The sequence below is a fragment of the Bubalus bubalis genome, chromosome 24 (genome assembly GCF_019923935.1).
Source record: "Bubalus bubalis isolate 160015118507 breed Murrah chromosome 24, NDDB_SH_1, whole genome shotgun sequence".
In the NCBI taxonomy this organism is placed as follows: Eukaryota; Metazoa; Chordata; class Mammalia; order Artiodactyla; family Bovidae; genus Bubalus; species Bubalus bubalis.
Window position 1 is genome coordinate 4,392,469 of NC_059180.1, and position 20,426 is coordinate 4,412,894.

The 20,426-nt window shown below is 49.5% G+C and overlaps 1 protein-coding gene across 3 annotated transcripts in view; it reads left to right on the top strand.

Annotated features, from left to right (window-relative positions):
• The first annotated feature begins 16,821 nt into the window (after nt 1-16,821).
• The window catches only part of LMTK2 (lemur tyrosine kinase 2), a 74,993-nt gene continuing 71,388 nt past the window's right edge, over nt 16,822-20,426 (top strand). The window contains exon 1 of one of the 3 annotated variants that reach the window (XM_044935564.2): nt 16,822-17,235. In XM_044935564.2, the coding sequence (XP_044791499.1) occupies nt 17,142-17,235 (94 nt within the window). In that variant the 5' untranslated portion in view covers nt 16,822-17,141. The remainder of the gene's footprint in view (nt 17,236-20,426) is intronic. The other 2 variants (XM_025275575.3, XM_025275576.2) reach the window with 2 other exon arrangements.

A 20,426-nucleotide genomic window follows, 5' to 3' on the forward strand; every position in this document is an offset into this window, starting at 1 on the left:
CTTTATATATTTGGGGCATAAACCATTTTATCAGATATACGATTTGCAAATATTTTCTCCCATTCTGAAGGATGCCTTTTCATTTTGTTGATGGTTTTGTTTTCTGTGTAGAAGTGTTTTGGTTTCCTGTAGGTCAGCGTTCTTTATAAATTCCCCCAATATTTGTCCACCCTCCTCTCTCCTTGCACATTTAGTCCCCGCTCCTGCCTGTCTCTGAGATGAACCTTTTCTCAGAAATGCCGAAAAATACGCGTGGGAAATGTTTCAAGTGATGGCCCTCGTGCGTTTGGTGAGCTGTCAGAATTATCTGCCTTTTAGAAAGATGTGTCAATCAAAAGACGCTGCCACTAAGAGAGAACGGAATTCTGTGGAGCTGTGTCTGTGCTGTCCGGTACGTAGCCTTTAGCCACATGCGGCTGTTCACATTTAAATGTGAAATTCAGTTACTTTGTATGGTGACGTGGATTCCTTGAGGAGAGAGGCTGCATCTCACCTATTTTATTTTTTACGTCCTGCTGCCCCTATTATGAAATCTGGCACAGATTAGCCATTTGATGTTATTTTTAATTTTAAAAACTCATATCTATGCCAGGATTCCTGCCACGAAGTCTGAGATGGCTTACGAAGGGAAATGGTGCAACAAGATCATCACAACTCAGGAGGATGGAATCAGGGCCAAGTAAACGGGGGGGGGGGGGGGGGTGAGTGACAGCTAGGGACCAAAGTCAAAACGCAGTCAAAGGCTGACATAGTTGCTGTACACGATTCTCTTATTTGGCTCAGAGCTTCCTGGCAGGCAACGTGAAAAGGGGAACACCATCAGTCATATGCTGACTATCAGAGATGCCAGACATCTCCCCTTTATTGCATCAGATCTACTCTCAGCCCTTCCCTGGGACATTCTCTGCCCTGGGAAGTGGAGCCATGTAGACCACACCGGCAGGTTCCTGTGGCCTCCGGCTTCTAGCTGGGTTCACTCCACCAGATCTGGCACAAGATCAGAGGTGAGAGGAGAGTGAGGTAGGGCTAGTCATCTCCCCCTCATCCTTCAAGGTCAAGTAGCCGTGAGTTGGCTGTCATCTCAAGTGCAGGTCATCCCTCTGTCCCTAGCTTTCTCCCCTCCTGGGTTGTGGTAACCCCTGCTTCCCTCCTCTTTCCAGCCAGGGCTGATAACGCAACTGTTGTCATCCACACCTTTGTAAACAGCTCCGTAGTAAATAAATTCTCCTAAAATGATTCTATTCTGAGGGTGCCATCTGGACCCTGAGGGACCTTGGCTGATAAAATATGCATTTCTCGGGGAAGCAAGCTTTTTTGGCCCTAAATTTGAAGATAAATGTCTCATGTAGAATGTGATGTAGGAGACAGGGAATGACGGTGGGTGGGTGGTGGTGAACCATGTTCCCCCCAGCAAAGGCAAAATCGGCAATGAGTTTCAATGGACCGCTTCCTTCATGAGAGCCAGGAGCATCTCATTCATTCAACAAATAATTCTTGAGCACCTACAATGGGCCAGGTACTGCTCTGGATGCTGGGAATTACACTCGGGGACAAAAGGCAGCCCTGTGAAGACAGCTATGTGAGCGGCAGAGGTCCTGCATCCTCATATGTGGCCTTGGGAGGGGCAGCTCTCAAACATCAGCATCTATCCCCTCCCACCCCCCGGAGGCTGATTTAGACACAGATCACGGGCCCCACCCCCAGCCCCAGTTTCTGTTGCTGGAGGTCCAGGCTGGGGCCTGAGAAGCTGCCTTTCCAACATGTTACCAGGTGATGTTGATGCCTCTGGTCTGGGTACCACACTGACTTCTGATGCCCAGATCTCAAAAGTGGCACATAGAAGGGCTCTCGGGATGAGTGCATTCTTTTTCTTTTTAATATAAAATTTCTTGACTTGGCTGCGCTGGGTCTTAGCTGTGGCATGCAGGCCCTTCCGTCTCTGTTGCACCACATGGGAGCTTTAGTTGCAGCATGCAGGGGCTAGTTCCCTGACCGGGGATGGAAGCCTGGACACCTGCACTGGGAGTGTGGAGTCTTAGCCACTGACCACCAGGGAAGTCCTGGGATGAGCATAGTCTTCATGCCCTCTATCAGCGAGGCATCTTCACCTTGTCTTTTGTAGGCCACTTGCTAAAATTCCCTACTGTTGGTTGACTAGGGCTTAGTCATAAGAAACCGGGGGGATGTGTGTTTATGAAAACAATGGCACTAATTCTCGGACTCTGGCTGCACGGGAGTGCTGAAGGATAAGACCCAAACCTTCTAAGTGCTTGGAGATGCTCTTCTGTGTTTCTTCACTCTGGCGGAGGCTGCCAGCTGTCTACCGTATCTGCTGGTCCTTAATTTCCCAGTAAATGGAAGCCTCAAGTCTTAGCTGGCCACGCAGCCACCTAGACAAAGAGCCTACATTCCCTAGCTTCCTTGCAGCTAGGTACGGCCACATGCCTAAGTTCTGACCAATGAGTTTTGTTTTTAATTGAAATGTAACTTGTGTATCATAAAATCCACACTTTTTAAAAAGGAAATTTCAGTGGTTTTCAGTGTCATTCACAAAGTTGTGCAGCCATTCAGTTCAGTTCAGTCGCTCAGTTGTGTCCGACTCTTTGTGACCTCATGAACCATAGGACGCCAGGCCTCCCTGTCCATCACCAACTCCTGGAGTCCACCCAAACCCATGTCCATCAAGTTGATAATGCCATCCAACCATCTCATCCTCTGTTGTCCCCTTCTCCTCCTGCCCTCAATCTTTCCCAGAATCAGGGTCTTTTCCAATGAGTCAGCTCTTCCCATCAGGTGGCCAAAGTATTGGAGTTTCAGCTTCAACATCAGTCCTTCCGATGAACACTCAGGACTGATCTCCTTTAGGATGGACTGGATGGATTTCCTTGCAGTCCAAGGGACTCAAGAGTTTTCTCCAACACCAAAGTTCAAAAGCATAAATTCTTCGGCACTCAGCTTTCTTTATAGTACACCTCTCACATCCATACATGACTACTGGAAAAACCATAGGCTTGACTAGATGGACCTTTGTTGGCAAAGTAATGTCTCTGCTTTTTAATATGCTATCTAGGTTGGTCATAACTTTCCTTCCAAGGAGTAAGTGTCTTTTAATTTCATGGCTGCAATCACCATCTGCAGTGATTTTGGAGCCCCCCAAAATAAAGTCAGCCACTGTTTCCCCATCTATCTGCCATGAAGTGATGGGACTGGATGCCATGATCTTTGTTTTCTGAATGTTGAGCTTTAAGGGACTTTTTCACTCTCCTCTTTCACTTTCATCAAGAGGCTTTTGAGTTCCTCTTCACTTTCTGCCATAAGGGTGGTGTCATCTGCATATCTGAGGTTATTGATATTTCTCCCAGCAACCTTGATTCCAGCTTGTGCTTCCTCCAGCCCAGCATTTCTCATGATGTACTCTACATATAAGTTAAATAAGCAGGGTGACAGTGTACAGCCTTGACGTACTCCTTTTCTATTTGGAACCAGTCTGTTGTTTCGTGTCCAGTTCTAACTGTTGCTTCCTGACCTGCATACAAATTTCTCAAGAGGCAGGTCAGGTGGTCTGGTATTCCCATCTCTCAGAATTTTCCACAGTTTATTGTGATCCACACAAAGGCTTTGGCATAGTCAATAAAGCAGAAATAGATGTTTTTCTGGAACTCTCTTGCTTTGATAGTGCAGCCATTACCCACTATCAAATTCCAGAATGGCTAATGAGGTTTAAGTTTCCAAGAACCTTCCTTGAAAGATAGCCGTCACAAACTTTTTGTCCCTTCTTTGTCCTTACTTCCAGTTTGTAATCTGGAATGTGGATACGATGGCTGGAGGTCCGATTGCCACCTTGGATCATGAAGGTGGGACCAGACCCTAGGGATGGCAGCTGCTGCTGCTAAGTCGCTTCAGTCGTGTCCGACTCTGTGCGACCCCATAGACGGCAGCCCACCAGGCTTCCCCGTGCCTGGGATTCTCCAGGCAAGAACAATGGAGTGGGTTGCCATTAGGGACGGCAGAGCGGGACAAAAAGCAGCCAGGATATCTGAGGCCTTTGTGCTGCCAAGACTGTTTGATCAGACTTCTAAATGAGAAAGGAATAAACCTTTGTCTTGTTTAAGGCTCTCTTATTTGGGAGTCACCCATATTCACAGCTGAACCTAATTTCTAACTGATAACCAGTAATCTGATGAATCAGCTTGGGTTCTCAGTTGTAACCACAGAGACTAATTCTAGCCGGTTTGAGCAGAACATGGATAAAGGGTGTTCACAGAATCTCCAGGAAGACTGGAGAACCTGGCTTGGAGTTTCCACCACCAGGAACAAGCCCCCAGCACACTGCAGTCAGTTTAGGTCAGACACCCCTTTAGAAGTGAGCGGCAACCCCTTTGCTTCCCCCCGATCTGGCACTAGAGGCAGTTTCAGACACCCCACTTCAAAGTGGGTGTGCTTGCTACCTGCTTCTCTCTCTAGGCTCTGACTAGGCAGCTGTGAGTCCGATTGGTGGAACATGGTCACGAGGCAGGACCCTAGCTTCACAGGAGGCTGGGAAATGCTCGGCAGCCTCCCTGTCCGTGCTGGTGCCGGGAGCCAGAAAGAATAAGAGCCACCCCCCACCCATCTCTGGCATTCCCCCCAGCTGTCGCCAAACCACAGCCTCAGATAGCTTCTTGCTGAACAGAGCCTCTGGTTTATGTCTGTGTGGAGGGGAATCTCTGATGGACGGGGTGCATCTCCAGGGTTTAATCAGTTGCGCCTTTTAATGCTTTAATGTTGCCTGTCCCTTGGGACGTCACCGAGCCTGTGTGATGCCTTGTGAGGTTCACCTCCATCCCAAGGAGAAGTGTGTGCATGTGTGGCGAGCTGGTCACAGGGAGCAGGGAGCCCCGATCCAGCAGAAAATCCCCCCTAAAACTCCTGCTCCGGAGTTCTGGCTTTCTCTTCTTTATCCTCGAGAGGAGAAGGGCTCGGGCTTCACGACCAGCACAGAGGAGCCTCATGATGAGACCTGAACTCAATGCAGGTTTTTCGTCCACCGAGAGCGCTGGGCTCCACTCCTCTGAACACCCTTCCAGGTCTGGCGGATGTTCTGCGGTTCTGTGGTCCTGCAGTTCCTAAACCTCTGGGGTCCTTCCAGGATGCAAGTGTTGTTGACACCAAGGACCGGGAGCCAGAGGACTTCCCAATTGGCCTCGTCTCCATTTCTTATTAATATTAAATAAAATGCCTGCTGGCTCCGCAATTCCATTTCTGGGTGTATATAAACCTCCAAAGAATTGATAGCAGGGACATGAGATCTTTGCACGTCCATGTCCCTAAGTAGCGTTATTCACAACAGCCGAAGGGTGGAAGCCACCTGCGTGTCCATCAACAGATGAATGGATAAACGTCGTGTGATCTCTGCTTACAATGGAGTATTATTCAGCCTTAAAAAGGAAGGAAATTTTGATACCTGCTACAGCATGGGCCAAGCTAGAAGACATAAGCTCGGCAAAATAAACCAGTCACAAAAGGAGAAATATTATGTGATTCCACTTATATGAGGCACTTAGGAGAGTCAGATTCATCAAGACAGAAGGCAGAATGGTGAGTGCCAGGTGGGGGATGGGGAGTGATTGTTTAATGGGGGCAGCATTTTGGTTTGGAAAGATGGAAAGGTTCTGAAGATGGATCGTGGTGATGGTTGCACAACGCCGTGAATGCACTTAATGCCACCGACCTGCTCATCTAAAAATCAAGCGTCGCGTTCCACGCTTTATATATTTTAGCATAATCATCATTTGAAAACGTCTGCTTGCTGAGAGCCCAGGGTCTTCAAAGACTCTCTCTGCTGGATCTATGTTAGCAGGACTGAAGCCAAGTAACCAACTGCCAAAACATCATCTCTCTCAGTCCACTGATAATTGTAATCAATACACAGAAGACTGACCAGTCAGCCCTGCCCTGTTCTTGAATAAAGAAGGCAGCCCATGCAGGTGGCCTCGAGCCTGGACCCCCCGAGTTGTCACACCAGACTCATGGAGAGGTGCCGATCTCTGCTGCGATGTTTCAAAACCTGCACAGGATGTCTCGTCCGTCCCCACAGAAGCGAGTTAGCGGCTCCAGCTTCTCTCTGCACACAGACACAGACACCCAGATTTGAATGAAGACACGACAAATACAATTTCGTCTCCGCGGTTCTATACCTTGCTCAGAAACAACGCAGCAGGGCCCAATCGAAAAGCTCCCGCCACCACCAGACAACAGCAACCTCGAGTCAGATGCGAAGAGAGTACAGGGAGCGTGGCCAACCACCCCACCAGAAATAAAACGCTCCACTGCCCTCAGCCGAGTCAATTATCTCTCTAAAAAAGGGCATTTTTTTTTTTTTTTTTAACACCTCGCAGCAGGCAGCAGATTTGGAGAGTTGGGTGAGGATAACAGCTCATAATGAAGCGAGCGGAGCCCAAGGTGTACCGTAAAACACGGACTGGCTCAGCCAGGAGCAGCGGCACCCTCGCGCCATCAACACAAATGTTTAGAAACGGATGTTATCGTCCCCGGGTCACCTGGAAGATCTTCCACGAGAGAAAGCCAGTTTTAAAAATTCTTCACGATTCTCTACTCGGGAGGCGATGGCTGGTGACCAGGTCTCTGTCCCTGACTGGATGTCGCTGAGTGGAGTCTGTGAAAACCTCTCGGCTTAAAAACCAAAATAAACACACACAGAAAGCAAAGCTTCCCCTTTTCCCCTAAGAAATACTTCAGGCTCATTATAGAAAAGTGAGAAAGTACCAAAAAAGAAAGAAATGAATAAATTAATAAATAAAGGAAGGCAGAAAAAAAATGAAGAAGCATCCATAGTTCTGCACTTAGAGATAACCATGTTAGTATCCTAGTGTTTTGGTGACTTCCTCCCAGTCCTTATGAATATGAACGATTTGCATATGAATATGAATATGGGACTATGCTGCCTCCTCTGACTTAATATGGTGACATGGCATTTCCCCTCGTTCATGTGGTCACTCCAGCCCGATCACTTCTACCTGATCCCTCTTCTTGTGTTTTAAGGCCTTCTGGCCTCTGGCCAGGCTCAGTCTCCTGCCTCACACTTCCCTTTCTCATGTGGCCTTACTGCAATTGTGATTTTCTGGGTTTTATGCCTCCCCGTTCGCGTCTCTGTGCTCAGGGCTGGTGCAAGGCCGTGAGACCCTTCTGGGTACCAAACGGCCAGCCCTGTTGGACCCTGGTTCCCTGGCCAGGCCTCTCATCAGCCAAGGCAACCTCTGGGCACAGTCCCCCTCCCCTCCTCCTTCAGCTCTCTCACCAGCCTGGATATAAATGGCTCAGGAGGCCTCGCGTCTTTTCCTTGAGATGCTTTCTATTCTATTATTCGTTTCCTTTGGCTGTGCTGGGTCTTCATCGTTGCACGGGCTTTTCTCCAGTTGCGGGGGGCTGGGGCTCCTCTCTAGTTTCACCGGCTTCTCAGTGCAGTGGCTTGTCTTGTTGCAGAACTCTGGCTCTTAAGGCGAAAGGGCTTCTGGAGTTGGCACCTGAGCTCAGGGCTTGCAGTTCCCGGGCTCTAGAGCACAGGCTCAATAGTGTGGCACACGGGCTTAGCTGCCGCAAGGCATGTGGGATCTTCCCGGGTCAGGGATCGAACCCATGTCTTCTGCATTGGCAGGCAAATGATTCCTTACTGCTGAGCCCCCAGGGAAGTCCTTGCAATGCTTTCTTGAAGGGTAAAGGAGTTCGCGCTTGGTTTTCTGCCCGGGAATCGTTAGCTTACGTGGCTCCTATTCCTTATCCATCTTGATAAGAAGAAAATCCCTGGTGCTTGAATATGGGACTACTCCTTTGACTACTCAAAGGAGTCTGGGGTGTGGCCGAGCATGACCCACATAAACACAGCACAGGCAGAGGAGGACAAAGGCCGGTTCCAGGGGTGCCCGGAGGTGTCCACACACCCACGCCTGGCATTCCCAGGAGCCAGAAATCTCCGTCTCCAGCTGAACGGCTGCTGGAGGTGGTTCGTCCTCTCAGGTCCTAGGACAGACCTGCTGTCGGTCCCTGACGCCAGGGCCCCGTCTGCCGTGTCCTTCCTGGGGTCCCGCCAGCCCCTCTGGACTGAGACGAGCCTTACCTGTCCACTGGCGGCAGCCTTGCTGTCCCTGAGGACAGGTGAACAGCTGGGGCAAGGCCATTCTTCCCCAAGAAGAAACCAGGAGTGAGGAGGGAGACTGTGGCCCTGGACCCAAGTGAAGTTCATGGAGGAAGGTCAGCCTCCCTGTGAGCCCTTCCTGCTGCTGATCAAAAGCTGCTCGAGAACTTCCCTGGTGCTCCAGTGGTTAAGAATCCACCTTCTGATGCAGGGAAGACAGGTTTTATCCCCAGTTGGGAGACTAAGATCCCACGTGCTGTGAGGCAACTACTGCCCTCAACTAGAGAAGCCTGAGCTGCAACCAAGACCCAGAACAGCCAGAAACAAACAGCTCCGCCCCCCAAATCATCCCACAGTCTCTTCATCCTCAGGGAAAACTAAAATGCCCCACTTCCCGCACCTGCAAAACGGGCACGGCTCCAGTCCCAGAGGGCCCTTCTGGGACGCAGTGGAGTAACGCACAGGATACATCCATGTGTCTTCCAGGGCACAGCTCATGACGGAGCATCCTCAGCGGTGCCTGGTTTGTCTGTCCCTGGAATCGGAGAGAGGGACACACACTCACCCTTGCGGAAGAGCCGTGGTTCATGGTTACAACCAGGTGCGCAAGGAGCAGCAAAAAGGCCGTTTCCAATCAAGCCTGGCAATTTAAAAAATGGCCACAGCTCCCTGTGCCAGAAAGTGATAAAATCATTGAGCATCAGAGAAGGAACCACACCTGTCGGAGGAACCACCCTAAACAGCCTCAGGCACAAGCAGGTGGGGCACGGGGAGGTGCAGGAAGTCACCTGGGCCACCCTGACTTGGGCCCCGGCAGCTGGGGTGGAGCGCAGGGCACCGCCCATGATCCGAGGCTTCCTACTGGGCGAGGAGTTCCAAAGAGCCCTGCAGGATCAGGCACCAGCTGCAAACAGCGGCCTGTGGTTTATCTGGGTGACTCCAGCCCCCTTTCTGGCCAGTCTGGTTCTGGGAGAGCTCATTCCTTATTTGTCGCTGTCTTTGGGGTCCCATCAAAGCTTTGTTTCCCCAGCCTTTGTGGTCAGACAAAAAAAATAAAAGTTCCCCTTCCATTGCCCCCTCTCTGGAACACCTCAGGCACCTCAGATCTGGGTGGTATTGCTGGAAGCTAGGAGTCCCTCTGCCTTGAAGTTTCCACGCCTCGCCTCGTGAAATCCCCTTCTGGCCCCGTGCCGAAGAAGGATGACGTTCACCAGCTGATGGGTCCGGGTGAGGCCCCACCCGACCAGCCCAGCCACCCGGGGCTCATGTGCCAGCCCCGCCCTCGTGAAACTCCCCTGCACAGGCCGGCCTGGCGGGGCTGACGCAGGTGGTCACCCCTGTATGTCAGCCTCTGTTTTACGGGCTTGGGGCAAGGGACACTGAGCCAGCCAGGCGGGGCCTCCCGAAGCAGCCTAGCTCTCCTTGTCCCAGAACACTAACTCCTGACAGCAGAGGCCTTGTCTTCGTGTTCATTCTGGTGCCTGGAGCCCAGCCCAACGCATCACAACCACCTCCTACGTTTGTTGACATCACCAGTGAGTGATGGGTGAAGAGCAGAGCACACGCCCTGCCCGAGAGAAGCCCTCAGTCCACAGACACTGGGGGAGGAACCTGAAGAGGCGTGTGGAGAGCAGACGCAAGTTGCATCAACAGCAAGAAGGAAGGGCCTTCTAGGTGGAGGGAACACCTCCAAGGTGAGAGGCTCCATGTGAGTAGAATAGAGGCAGGAAGGGCTGCCGGCCTGTCCAGTAGGAGGCCTTGGGTGGACAGGCGCAGGTGATGCCTTTAGGAAGAGTAGTGACGCATCTTCCCTTCGCCTGGGAAGATGACGCTGCGGGAGGTGGATGGGGGCAGAAGGGAGGGGTGCAGAGGGACGTGGTGACCCTGCGGGTGGCGGTGGTCAGATGAGAGCGGAGTGGAGGTGACAGAGATGCTGGGTGTGTGCTCACTCAGTCGCGTCTGACTCTTTGCAACCCCGTGGACCGTAGCCCACCAGGCTCCTCTCTCCATGGGATTCTCCAGGCAAGAATTCTGGAGCAACTAGCCATTTCCTACTCCAGGGGATCGTCTCGATCCAGGGATTGAACCTCCATTTCTCGTGTCTCCTGCATTGACTGGTGGATTCATGGCCACTGTGCCACCTGGGAAGCCCAGAGAGAAGCAGAAGGCATCACAGTAAAACCCTGTATCTGGCCGAACGAGGGTAAGAGGGTTCAACCTGCACCAGATTTTCCGGAGAAGCTTCTGGGGTGTGGGGGTGGGTGCCCATCCAGCCCTGCCTCTAGCTCAGCCTGCCGGCCATGAGGTGGTGCATTGGCTGGACACTTGGGCATCAGCCCACCTGGGTCCCGACACACCACGAACCCACAGCCACTCAATAGCGGTGGCCGGAGATCACTGGTGACGGGCGCGTTCCAGCAGTGAGGATGCAGCCGATAACTCAACAGAGAGGGGTCCTCTCACGGGACTTCTGTTTCAATGGAGGCTGACAGGCAATACGCCAATGAGCTCAGAGAGTGAAAACGGCTCTGTGGAATGATGGCATGGAGTCAGGGGTCAGACAGTGACAGGGACAGGTCACCACGGGAGGCAGCAAGCCGAGATGTCCCAGCATATTCTCTCACGCCCAGTACAAGGACCAGCTGTAGCTGACGCTTGACGAATTCCTGAGGGTCTGATCCGAGAGCAGGCCCGCGGCGCTGGCTGGACCCACAAGGAGGCGCCGCCAGGGATCCTGGCAGAGGAAGCGGAGACTTGGTTTCAAGGATCCTCTGGTGATGCTCTGAGAGGCTGCACAGGGCCGAGAAGTGGCAGAAGAGCAGTGGACGGCCACAGAAGAGCCGGGCTCAGGCCCGGGATGCAAGCAGCCACCAAGGGGGCCGGGCAGGAGGGAAGTGTAAGGATGACGCAGCTTCCGACACCACCCTGGACCTGGAACCATACGCTGTGTCCTGGCCACTGGGGCCCCAGAGCGCACGCCTGCTCCCTAGATCTCATGGCGGCAGGTGACCTCCCGACTGCCAAGGTTCCTATCAGTTGCTTTCTCAATACGGGGTAGGAATTAGCTGCTGGGCAGGCCAAAGAGAAAAGAAACCCGAGCGTTCATCGCTGGAGGAGCTTCTGTCTCTCGCAGTGGACAGATTTACTTTGTTGAACAACTACTGCCTGCAGATACCATTTATTCCCCCACCCCGACCTCAGTCCCCACCAGAAAGCAGCCCTAAGAGGGCCTGGGGGCGCACGTAGGGCACTTTGGCCCACAGCCCTATCCACAAAAGGTCTTCAGTATATGCTTTTGACGTTACTCAGTTTTTAAACAATATATATTTATTTATTTGGCTGCATTGGGTCTTCGTGGCGGCGTGCATGATTTTTTTTAGTTGCAGCACGAGGGATCTTTGATCTTCGTTGTGGCAGGCAGAATATTTAGTTGCAGCATGTGGGATCTAGTTCCCTGACCGGGAATCGAACCCCAAGTCCCCTTCTTTGGAAATGTGGAGTGTTAGCCTTGGATCACCAGGGAAGTCCCTGACTTTATTCAGTTTTCATTGTGAAACTCAGCAAGGACTCTGGAGCCAGGCTGCCTGAGTTTGGATCCTACCTCTGCCACTTACTAGCTGTGTGACCTTCATTGAAGTACGTAACCCCTGTTTCTCAGTTTTCTCGTCTGTAAAAAGGGAATGTCAGTAGCTTACACTAGTCACAGAAAGCCACGTATTGAATGATGCCATTTATAGGAAATGCCCAGAGTAGGTAAATCCATAGAGACAAAGGGCCTCCCAGATGGCTCCGTGGTGAAGAATCTGCCTGCCAATGCAGGAGACACAGGAGATGTTTATCTCTGGGTCAGGAAGATCTCCTGGAGGATGGCAACCCACTCCAGTATTCTGGCCTGGAAAATCCCATGGACAGAGGAGTCTGGAGGGCTACAGTCCACAGGGTTGCCAAGAGTCATACTCTTTTGAGCAGGCATGCTCGGCACAGCACAGTCTAATGTGGTGGCAGGTTGGGTTGGGAGCTCTGCTGCACAAAGTCATTCAGAGACTCAGGGTCCGTCTGTCTAATGTCTTCGTCATTCTCAGCGCCTTGGAGCCCTCTCATGGATCCACTCCAGCCAGCCAGATTCTGAGCAGCCAGATATACAGACAAAAAGTAGATGCGTGGTTTCTGAGGACTAGGAGGAGGGACACAATGGGGAGTGACCACAAACGCGTACAGAGTTTCTTTTATGGATGATGAGAATATCCTAAAATTAGATAAAGTTTAAAGAGTTATTACTTACATAGTGCTTAGAGCAGCACCTGACACATAGAAAGTGATTCATAAGTCACTGGTGAGTAAAACTCACTTCCACAAGAAGGCTTTCACCCTGTTGAGCCTGGGGGAAAATATGCTTATAACGTGATTTTAAAGTGGCATCTCCTTCCTGAACCTCACTGTCTGTTGAGTAGTTTTTATAAATCCTGTAACTTATCTTGTGGATAGCATTATTCATTCATTCATTTTACCATATTGGTGCCCTTCCCCCACTCCATAAATGGGTGGGGACTCTAGGCTCTGAATGGCCACCACTTCCGGTGAGCTGCCCCTGACTCAGCTGTAGACAAAGGATCTGAAAGGCAACAAAAGGTGAGAATGTCACACAAAGGCATTTAGAAGGAGAGCTGGGGATAAGGTGCATGGCCTTTGTTTCAGTGGTGGAGGACTAGGAGGAGGTGACTTCCAAGCTGTGTGGTCTCTTTATTTGCTCAGAGCTGAATTAAAGTAATGCAACCACAGAAAGGATTCAGGTCAGGAAGGGGCAGTCATAGGGAGCTTATGGAGGGTGCCCTATGGCAAGACCAATAACAAGTGGTTCTCTAAGGGGAAAAGAGCTCTGATTGGTACTGTTTGCCAATTTCCATGGTGTAAATACTCAAGCTACAGGCATGACAGCACAGGAGTCAGAGCTGGCAAGAAGTGGGCAGCAGTACAGTGTTATGCAGCATTTCTGTTGTATAGCTAAGATAGATGTAAATAACCCCGAAGCATACATAACAGTGAATGTAGTAACATAATTGATTTTTAGTATTTGTAACCTTTGTTTTTAATAATAACTTTGAGATATAATTCACAAACCACAAAGTTTACTCCTTTAAAATCGATTTTAGTATATTCACAGAGTTGTGCAATGATCATCATTATTTAATTTTAGAATATTTCAAACAGCCCCCAAAGAAACCCCATACCTATTAGCAGTCAATCCTCATTTCTTGCCTTGGCCTTATGTAGTCACACACCTAATTTCTATCTCTATGGATCTGCTTAAGCTGAATACCTTATAAAAATGGAATCATAAAATATATGAACTTTTGTGACTGGCTCTTTTCACTAAGCGTATGTTTTCAAGGTTCCTCTATGTTGTAACATGTATCAGCACTTCACTCCTTTTTATTGCTGTATAATATTCCACTTCAAGGATATAACATTTTGTCGATTCATTCTTCAGTTGATGGACATTTGTGTAGTTTCCATCTTTTAGTAATATAAATAATGCTGCTATGAATATCAGCGGACAAGGTCTGATGTGGACATATGTCTTCATTTATAGTAGGTATATATCTAGGAGTAGATTTGTTGGGTTGTGTAGTGACTGTATGTTTAATATTTTGAGGAACTGTCAGATTATTTTCCAAATCGGCTGTGTCATTTTATATTCCCATCAGCAAAGAACAGGGGTTCAATTCCTAAACATTCTCACCAACACTTAGGATTTTGTCTTTTTATATACCACTGACAGGTGTATATTGTCATCCTGCTTACTTAACTTCTATGCAGAGTACATCATGAGAAATGCTGGGCTGGAAGAAGCACAAGCTGGAATCAAGATTGCCAGGAGAAATATCAATAACCTCAGATATGCAGACGACACCACCCTTATGGCAGAAAGTGAAGAGGAACTAAAAAGCCTCTTGATGAAGGTGAAAGTGGAGAGTGAAAAAGTTGGCTTAAAGCTCAACATTCAGAAAACGAAGATCATGACATCCGGTCCCATCACTTCATGGGAAATAGATGGGGAAACAGTGGAAACAGTGTCAGACTTTATTTTTTGGGGCTCCAAAATCACTGCAGATGGTGACTGCAGCCATGAAATTAAAAGACACTTACTCCTTGGAAGGAAAGTTATGACCAACCTAGATAGCATATTGAAAAGCAGAGACATTACTTTGCCAACAAAGGTTCGTCTAGTCAAGGCTATGGTTTTTCCAGTGGTCATATATGGATGTGAGAGTTGGACTGTGAAGAAGGCTGAGTGCCGAAGAATTGATGCTTTTGAACTGTGGTGTGGGAGAAGACTCTTGGGAGTCCCCTGGACTGCAAGGAGATCCAACCAGTTCATTCTAAAGGAGATCAGCCCTGGGTATTCTTTGGAAAGAATGATGCTAAAGCTGAAACTCCAGTCCTTTGGCCACCTCATGCGAAGAGTTGACTCATTGGAAAAGACTCTGATGCTGGGAGAGATTGAGGGCAGGAGGAAAAGGAGATGACAGAGAATGAGATGGCTGGATGGCATCACCGACTCGATGGACGTGAGTTCGAGTGAACTCCAGGAGATGGTGATGGACAGGGAGGCCCGGCGGGCTGCGATTCATGGGGTCGCAAAGAGTGGGACACGACTGAGCGACTGAACTGAACTGACAGGACCCTTATGGATACCACTGCCAGAACCCTCTGGATTCACCCATTCAATCCAGTTCAGCCCTGCAAACATTTGGGGTACCTGCTGAATGCCAGATCCCCAGAGATGCACACTTCTGCAGTACTAAACAAAATCTATATCCCGTGAATCCAGCCCTCAGCCTGAGTTTGCCAGCAGGACAGACAATGGCTGTGTAGTCATTCAAGTGGTGGCTTGGCTTAAAAGAAACATTGGAAAGGACTGGGCGCAGGGGAGAACAGCCTTAGAAATACTGAAGACATGGCTCCTCATTTTAGGGATCCAATCCCAAGTTGTTCCAAAGGCTGTTTTGTGACTCCTAGAGGAAATGAAACAAAGCAAACAGGTTCTCATTTGCTTTGTAAATTCTCTATCTGGAAGTCTTCAAGACTTCAAGAGAAGTACTGGGCAAAGGTGTGAGCAGTGAGGTAGTTTGTTGGGTAAAGGTTTCCATTAGACACCGTCCAAGGAATGTGTACCTTAACCCCTCTTCTGTGAAGTGGAAAGGAAACACGTTTTCTAAAAAACTTTTGGGCCACTTGAATAATAACGAAACCTGCTTTGGGATTGTGATCTGATGTGTTGTGGTTGGAACGCACTTTAATTAAGAGGCAGGGCTTTGGCTGGGCCAGCACTGCTGTGAACAAATCTAGGGACTCCTCCCGGGACAACAGCGTGAGCATTCGCCGGCTCCCTGAAACTCAAAATCCGGAGCTTCCTGATCCCAGTAGAAAGTAGAAGCATAACAGGTGACTGTGTCTTGTTTCTCGACCTTTGCCTTCCTTTCCTTTTGCACATAGAGATCAGCAGACAGCCATGGATGCTTTAACCCAGCGCTTCCACATTCCAGCTATTTGTTTACTTAGGTGTTTATTGTCTTGCCTTATATGTCCAACAAATATTCCCTGGACATGTTCTGTGTGTCCTCAAGGGATCAGCACCGCAGAGAGCTGGCATTCAAGATGGACTTGAGGCGTCTGGAGAACTGCGGAGGCCCCCCTGCAGCCAGTTGGTAGCGCCCCATCTGATAAGGTTCAAGTCAGTCCCTCTCATGCATACACTGGACTATGAGTGCCTTCTCTGGAAAAGCCCAGCATTTTCTCAGCTTCCAAGCTTCTGCTCATTGTTACTTCTACCTGGAAAATAATTTTTCTCTCGCCTTTCTGTGGCAGGATGGTCTCTCCTCACCTGCTGGCTGGGCCTTGTCTCTTGGTGGGGAGAGGCGGGCACCAGGCCAGGCACTACTCCTGTAGAGAATGCCTCCTGGAGCCAGGCCTCCCGCCAATGCCAGGCACCCACAGCTGACATATGCACCGTTCCTGTCCTCAGGGAGCTTACAGTCGCAGGAACCATACAGCCTGGCAGCCGGGATAGCAGTGGGGCCAGGGCCACGGCAGGGGACTAGGAGATGACAGTCATTTCTCCTGGGGTTGGGAGAGGCCTCCTTAGATGACTGTATTCTTCAGGTGAGTCTCCACCTTGGAAAGGGAGTGTGCCAGGTGGCAAAGAAAGGACAGGAAGGGCACTCATGTCAAGGGGAACATCTTGATCTCAGGAGCCGAATTAGCGGGCGCGAGGGGAGACAGTATTCTATTCTTGTCGAACTGAAATTAAAAAGCCCAAAGCTTCTCCGTGGCTGAATAGGTCAACCTAAGAAGAATCTAAAACGCCTATTACGAGTAAAAAAGGCTGAAGACAAAAGGGGCCTATTTTTACACGTTTTTAAAATACTGAGAAAAAAATTCAGGACGGATTCTGGATGCTTTTCATTGTCTTCTTATACTTACCTTAAAAAAAAAATTTTTTTTTTTTAAAATAATTGCTGGCATCCCCTGCTGCCCATGCACGCCTGTGTCTGCAGGGGGCGCACCGGCGGCCACCGTCCCTCCGCCAGGGCGGTGGGCGGGGTCTCCCGGGCCGGTGTGGAACTGACGACTGGCGGGACGGGCTGTCTATCACGGCGTCCCGCCCCACCCCCCACCCCCCGCCCTACGTCACATGACGCAGCCCATCATGGCGGTGGGAGCGCGGCCGCCGGGGCCCGCGGCTCCGCAGAGCGGCTGCCGTTGCTGCTGCTGAGAGGCGGCGGCGCGGGCAGGCGGGCGGGCGGGAAGGATGGTGTTTCCGAGGTCGGAGCGGTGGGCGCGGACCAGGAGCCGGGCTGAGGTGTGGCCGAAGCGACGCGTGCCCGAGAGCAGCCGGCGCGGGTGCCGCTGAGGCAGCGGAGGGAGGCAGGACCGACCGGGGGACAGACCGACGGACAGGAGGGAGGGCGACCCGAGAGCCGGCCCCCGGGGCCGCGCGGCGGGCGAGATGCCGGGGCCGCCGCCGCTGCCGCTGCTGCTGCTGCTGCTGCTCCTGGCCGTGGGCCGCGCCGGGGCCGCGCCACTTCCGCAAACAGGTGCAGGTGAGCGGGCCCTGGGCGGGCAGCCGGTGGCGGGGGGCGGCCGGGGAGGAGGCGGCGGGCCCGGCCCGGCCTCGGCGCCGAGGAAGCGGAGGGCCTGCCCGGGGCGGGAGGCCCGGCGGAGCCCGTGCTGAGGCGAGGTTCTGCCGCAGGGGCGTGAGGTGGGGGCGGGCTGCCTCTCCAGGGCCGAAGCGGGGGCGAGGCGCTGCGGATGGGGCTCCGGGGAAGGCTGCTAGCCGGGCGGCAGCCCCCAGCCCCTCCCCGGGGTAGGCTGCGGTCCCGGCTCTGGACCTGTTGCCCGAAGGTCCTCAGCCTACATCGCTTCCCGCAGTTCTGCTTCCTTCCCCAGATGTCACCTGCCTCCTGTGCTTTTTTCGCCGCTCACATCTTATAATAAGAACCGTTTCTTAGCCCTAATCGTACTTTTAAATGCAGATAAGTTTGGAGAGCTTCGCAGAGTTTCCTTCGCTCCCTGCAACTCTTTCCGAAGTTGTCAATTGATTTCAAAACGCTGTGCTTTTTATTAGAATTGGATCTCTGGGGATGAGAAGGAAGCAGCTCTATAAATATCTTTGTTTTAGGAAGCCAGTGATTAGAGTAGCAGCCTTTGAATAACTATTGACAAAATGGCCCAGGGGGTGATTGAAGTTTCTATTTTAGCTATGTCAGTGTGTGATTTTCTTTTTTATTTTTCTCCCATCGTTTTCGTTTGTGGTTTATTTTTCCCTATAAAACTTCAATCCAGGAAAACATCTCAAGTTGGATAATTTTCTTGTAAGGAAAAAAAGAATCGAGGCTAATTTGCTGTTATCTGCTGCTGCTGCTGTTTGGATTGAGAGGAGACTGAAATTTCACAGAATCATGGAATTTTAGAGATGGAAGAGGCCTTAAAGAAAATTTAGTCCAATTTTTATCGTTTTGCAGTTGAAGATAGTGAGGCCCTGGGGGTCCAATGACCTACCCAAGGTGACACAGCTAAATTGTAGGTGGGGCCACAAATAAAACCCAGGTCTTAGATTCCCCTACTTGTGTGATTTTTCTGCTTTACCATATCAAGTCTCTTAGCTGTTTAGAATACTCTTGAGGTCAAGAGTTATTTTAGAATGATGTTAATTGGGTACAGAATGTAGAAGGTACTGTCTCTAGTAAAGACATATTTTTCAAGCACATCTACAATGGCAGCTAAATATAATTATTTCCAGAGACACACCAGGTTATGTCATTGAGTGCCCTTTAGTGGAGTATTAACTGTTATCATTGTAACATATCGTGTATCACTAAATTTCAGCCACTGCCTTAAATATTTGTGAGGTGAATGCTGTTTTCTGATCTGATAGATAAGAAGAGCGAACATTATGAGTGTGTAGGCAGCCCAGGTAAGAGTCCCAGAAAGTACCTGGGAAGTTATAAAAGACTATAGGGAGGAATGTCGATGTTGATATTGAAAGATATTCATGGTGAAATGGAAAATTATCTGCAGAGTAGGATAGTGGATAAAGAATATGGATGCAGAAGGGATTCAGGACGTGTCCAGATGACTTTGCAGTTCATCGAACTTTTACATATTTTGGAGAACAGATTCTATGTAGGAACCTTTGGAAATGTGTCTGCCTATAAATCTCTTAACATGTATTTTATTCCCTTCTTTTCAAATTTTATGGAGGTATGAGTAAAAAAATTGACATTTTTGTTGGAGTGAGACAGCAATCGGGAAAATTAATCTGTAAATATAAATATCAAATCTTGGCATTAAAAAAAAACATAAAGAGCTATTTGGTGACATATAACAGCTCTTGTAGATTTTCCCTTCGTGTTCGTTGCTTGGAGGGTGTTATGGTGAGACTTGCAGCATGTGGATGACAAGTACCTGCCCGGGTTAAATTATTGGGAAGGAAGCACAATCTCACATAGATCTGGGAGTTTGTATTTCCGTTCAAAAGAGATTTTTAATACTAGTAATGGAGATGGATTCTTGACCAAGATGTATTAGATCAAGAGAAATAAAGAAACCTTTGAGCTCGATGATCAAGAAAGAAGAAGCCCTCTGGAACATACATGGGAGATAAAAAAACAGTTAAAGATTGAAAACAGTAACTTTTAAAGCTTTTGATTAACTGGGGGCCTGTCCTCCTTACGCAGGGAAGTCTGGCCACTTTCAGATTCCGAGTAGATCCACTGCGTTGGGTCTTTGCCCCCTTGATCTTAATGCTGCTTAAAGTTCTAACTAGTTAGTAGTGTCTTGGAGAAAGCATGGCTTATCAACAATAGGTTTGAAAAAATACTTGCAATTTAGCCTTTGCCATTGGGAAATGAGATGGTTAACTAAAATTTGGCTTTTAAATCGAAGTTCATTTATCCAAAGATTTCTTTGTCATCCAAAATCGTTTCTAGATTCTGAAGTTGAAAAAAGATCATTTACCCATCGGTCATGGTGAGCTTTGTGAATATGCAGATTGCCTTTGCCATCAGGCACGAAGGCATTTCTTGGTTGAATTGCGGTGGTGGATCTCTTTATCACTTACGTCCCTTATGTCCTCCCTGGGGTGGGGGCTCCTTTTCTGAGAATCTGTATTTCTGCAAGGACTGGTCCTCACTTAGGAAGCTTGCGTAAAGAGAAGATGTCCACTGTTATTTACACACACACACACACACACACACACACACACACACACTCTTCAGTAGGGGGCACTCCTTTTCTGAGAATATGTATTTCTGCAAGAGCTGGTCCTCACTTAGGAAGCTTATGTAAAGAGAGGAAGTCCACTGTTTTTAACACACACTCTTCAGTTACCGAATGTTTTTTAGACACACTCAAGCACTTCAGTTACCAAACTAAGATTACAGTCCGGTCATTCCTACCTTTCTTCTCTTGGAAAATACTTAGGTGCCTTTTGCAAGACTCTGAATTCACGTCGCAAAGAAAGATCGGGTACACGTGAGGCATTCCTCTGAGTCCACTGCTCGTTATTAATACCAGGATAGTGGTGAGATTGGGAAACCCACTTGCATTATTCTGTGGCATGTTAGGTCACAGAGCACAGAGGAAGCTTTTAGCAGCTCCAGATACAGGACCTCACAGAAGTCTGTGAACCCGGTGGGACTCAGCTACTGATTAAACAGTAGCTTGTGAAACCTTTGGCTTTTATTTTAGATTCAACAAACAAGCTTGTGTCTTGAAAAAGATTTCTGAAGTA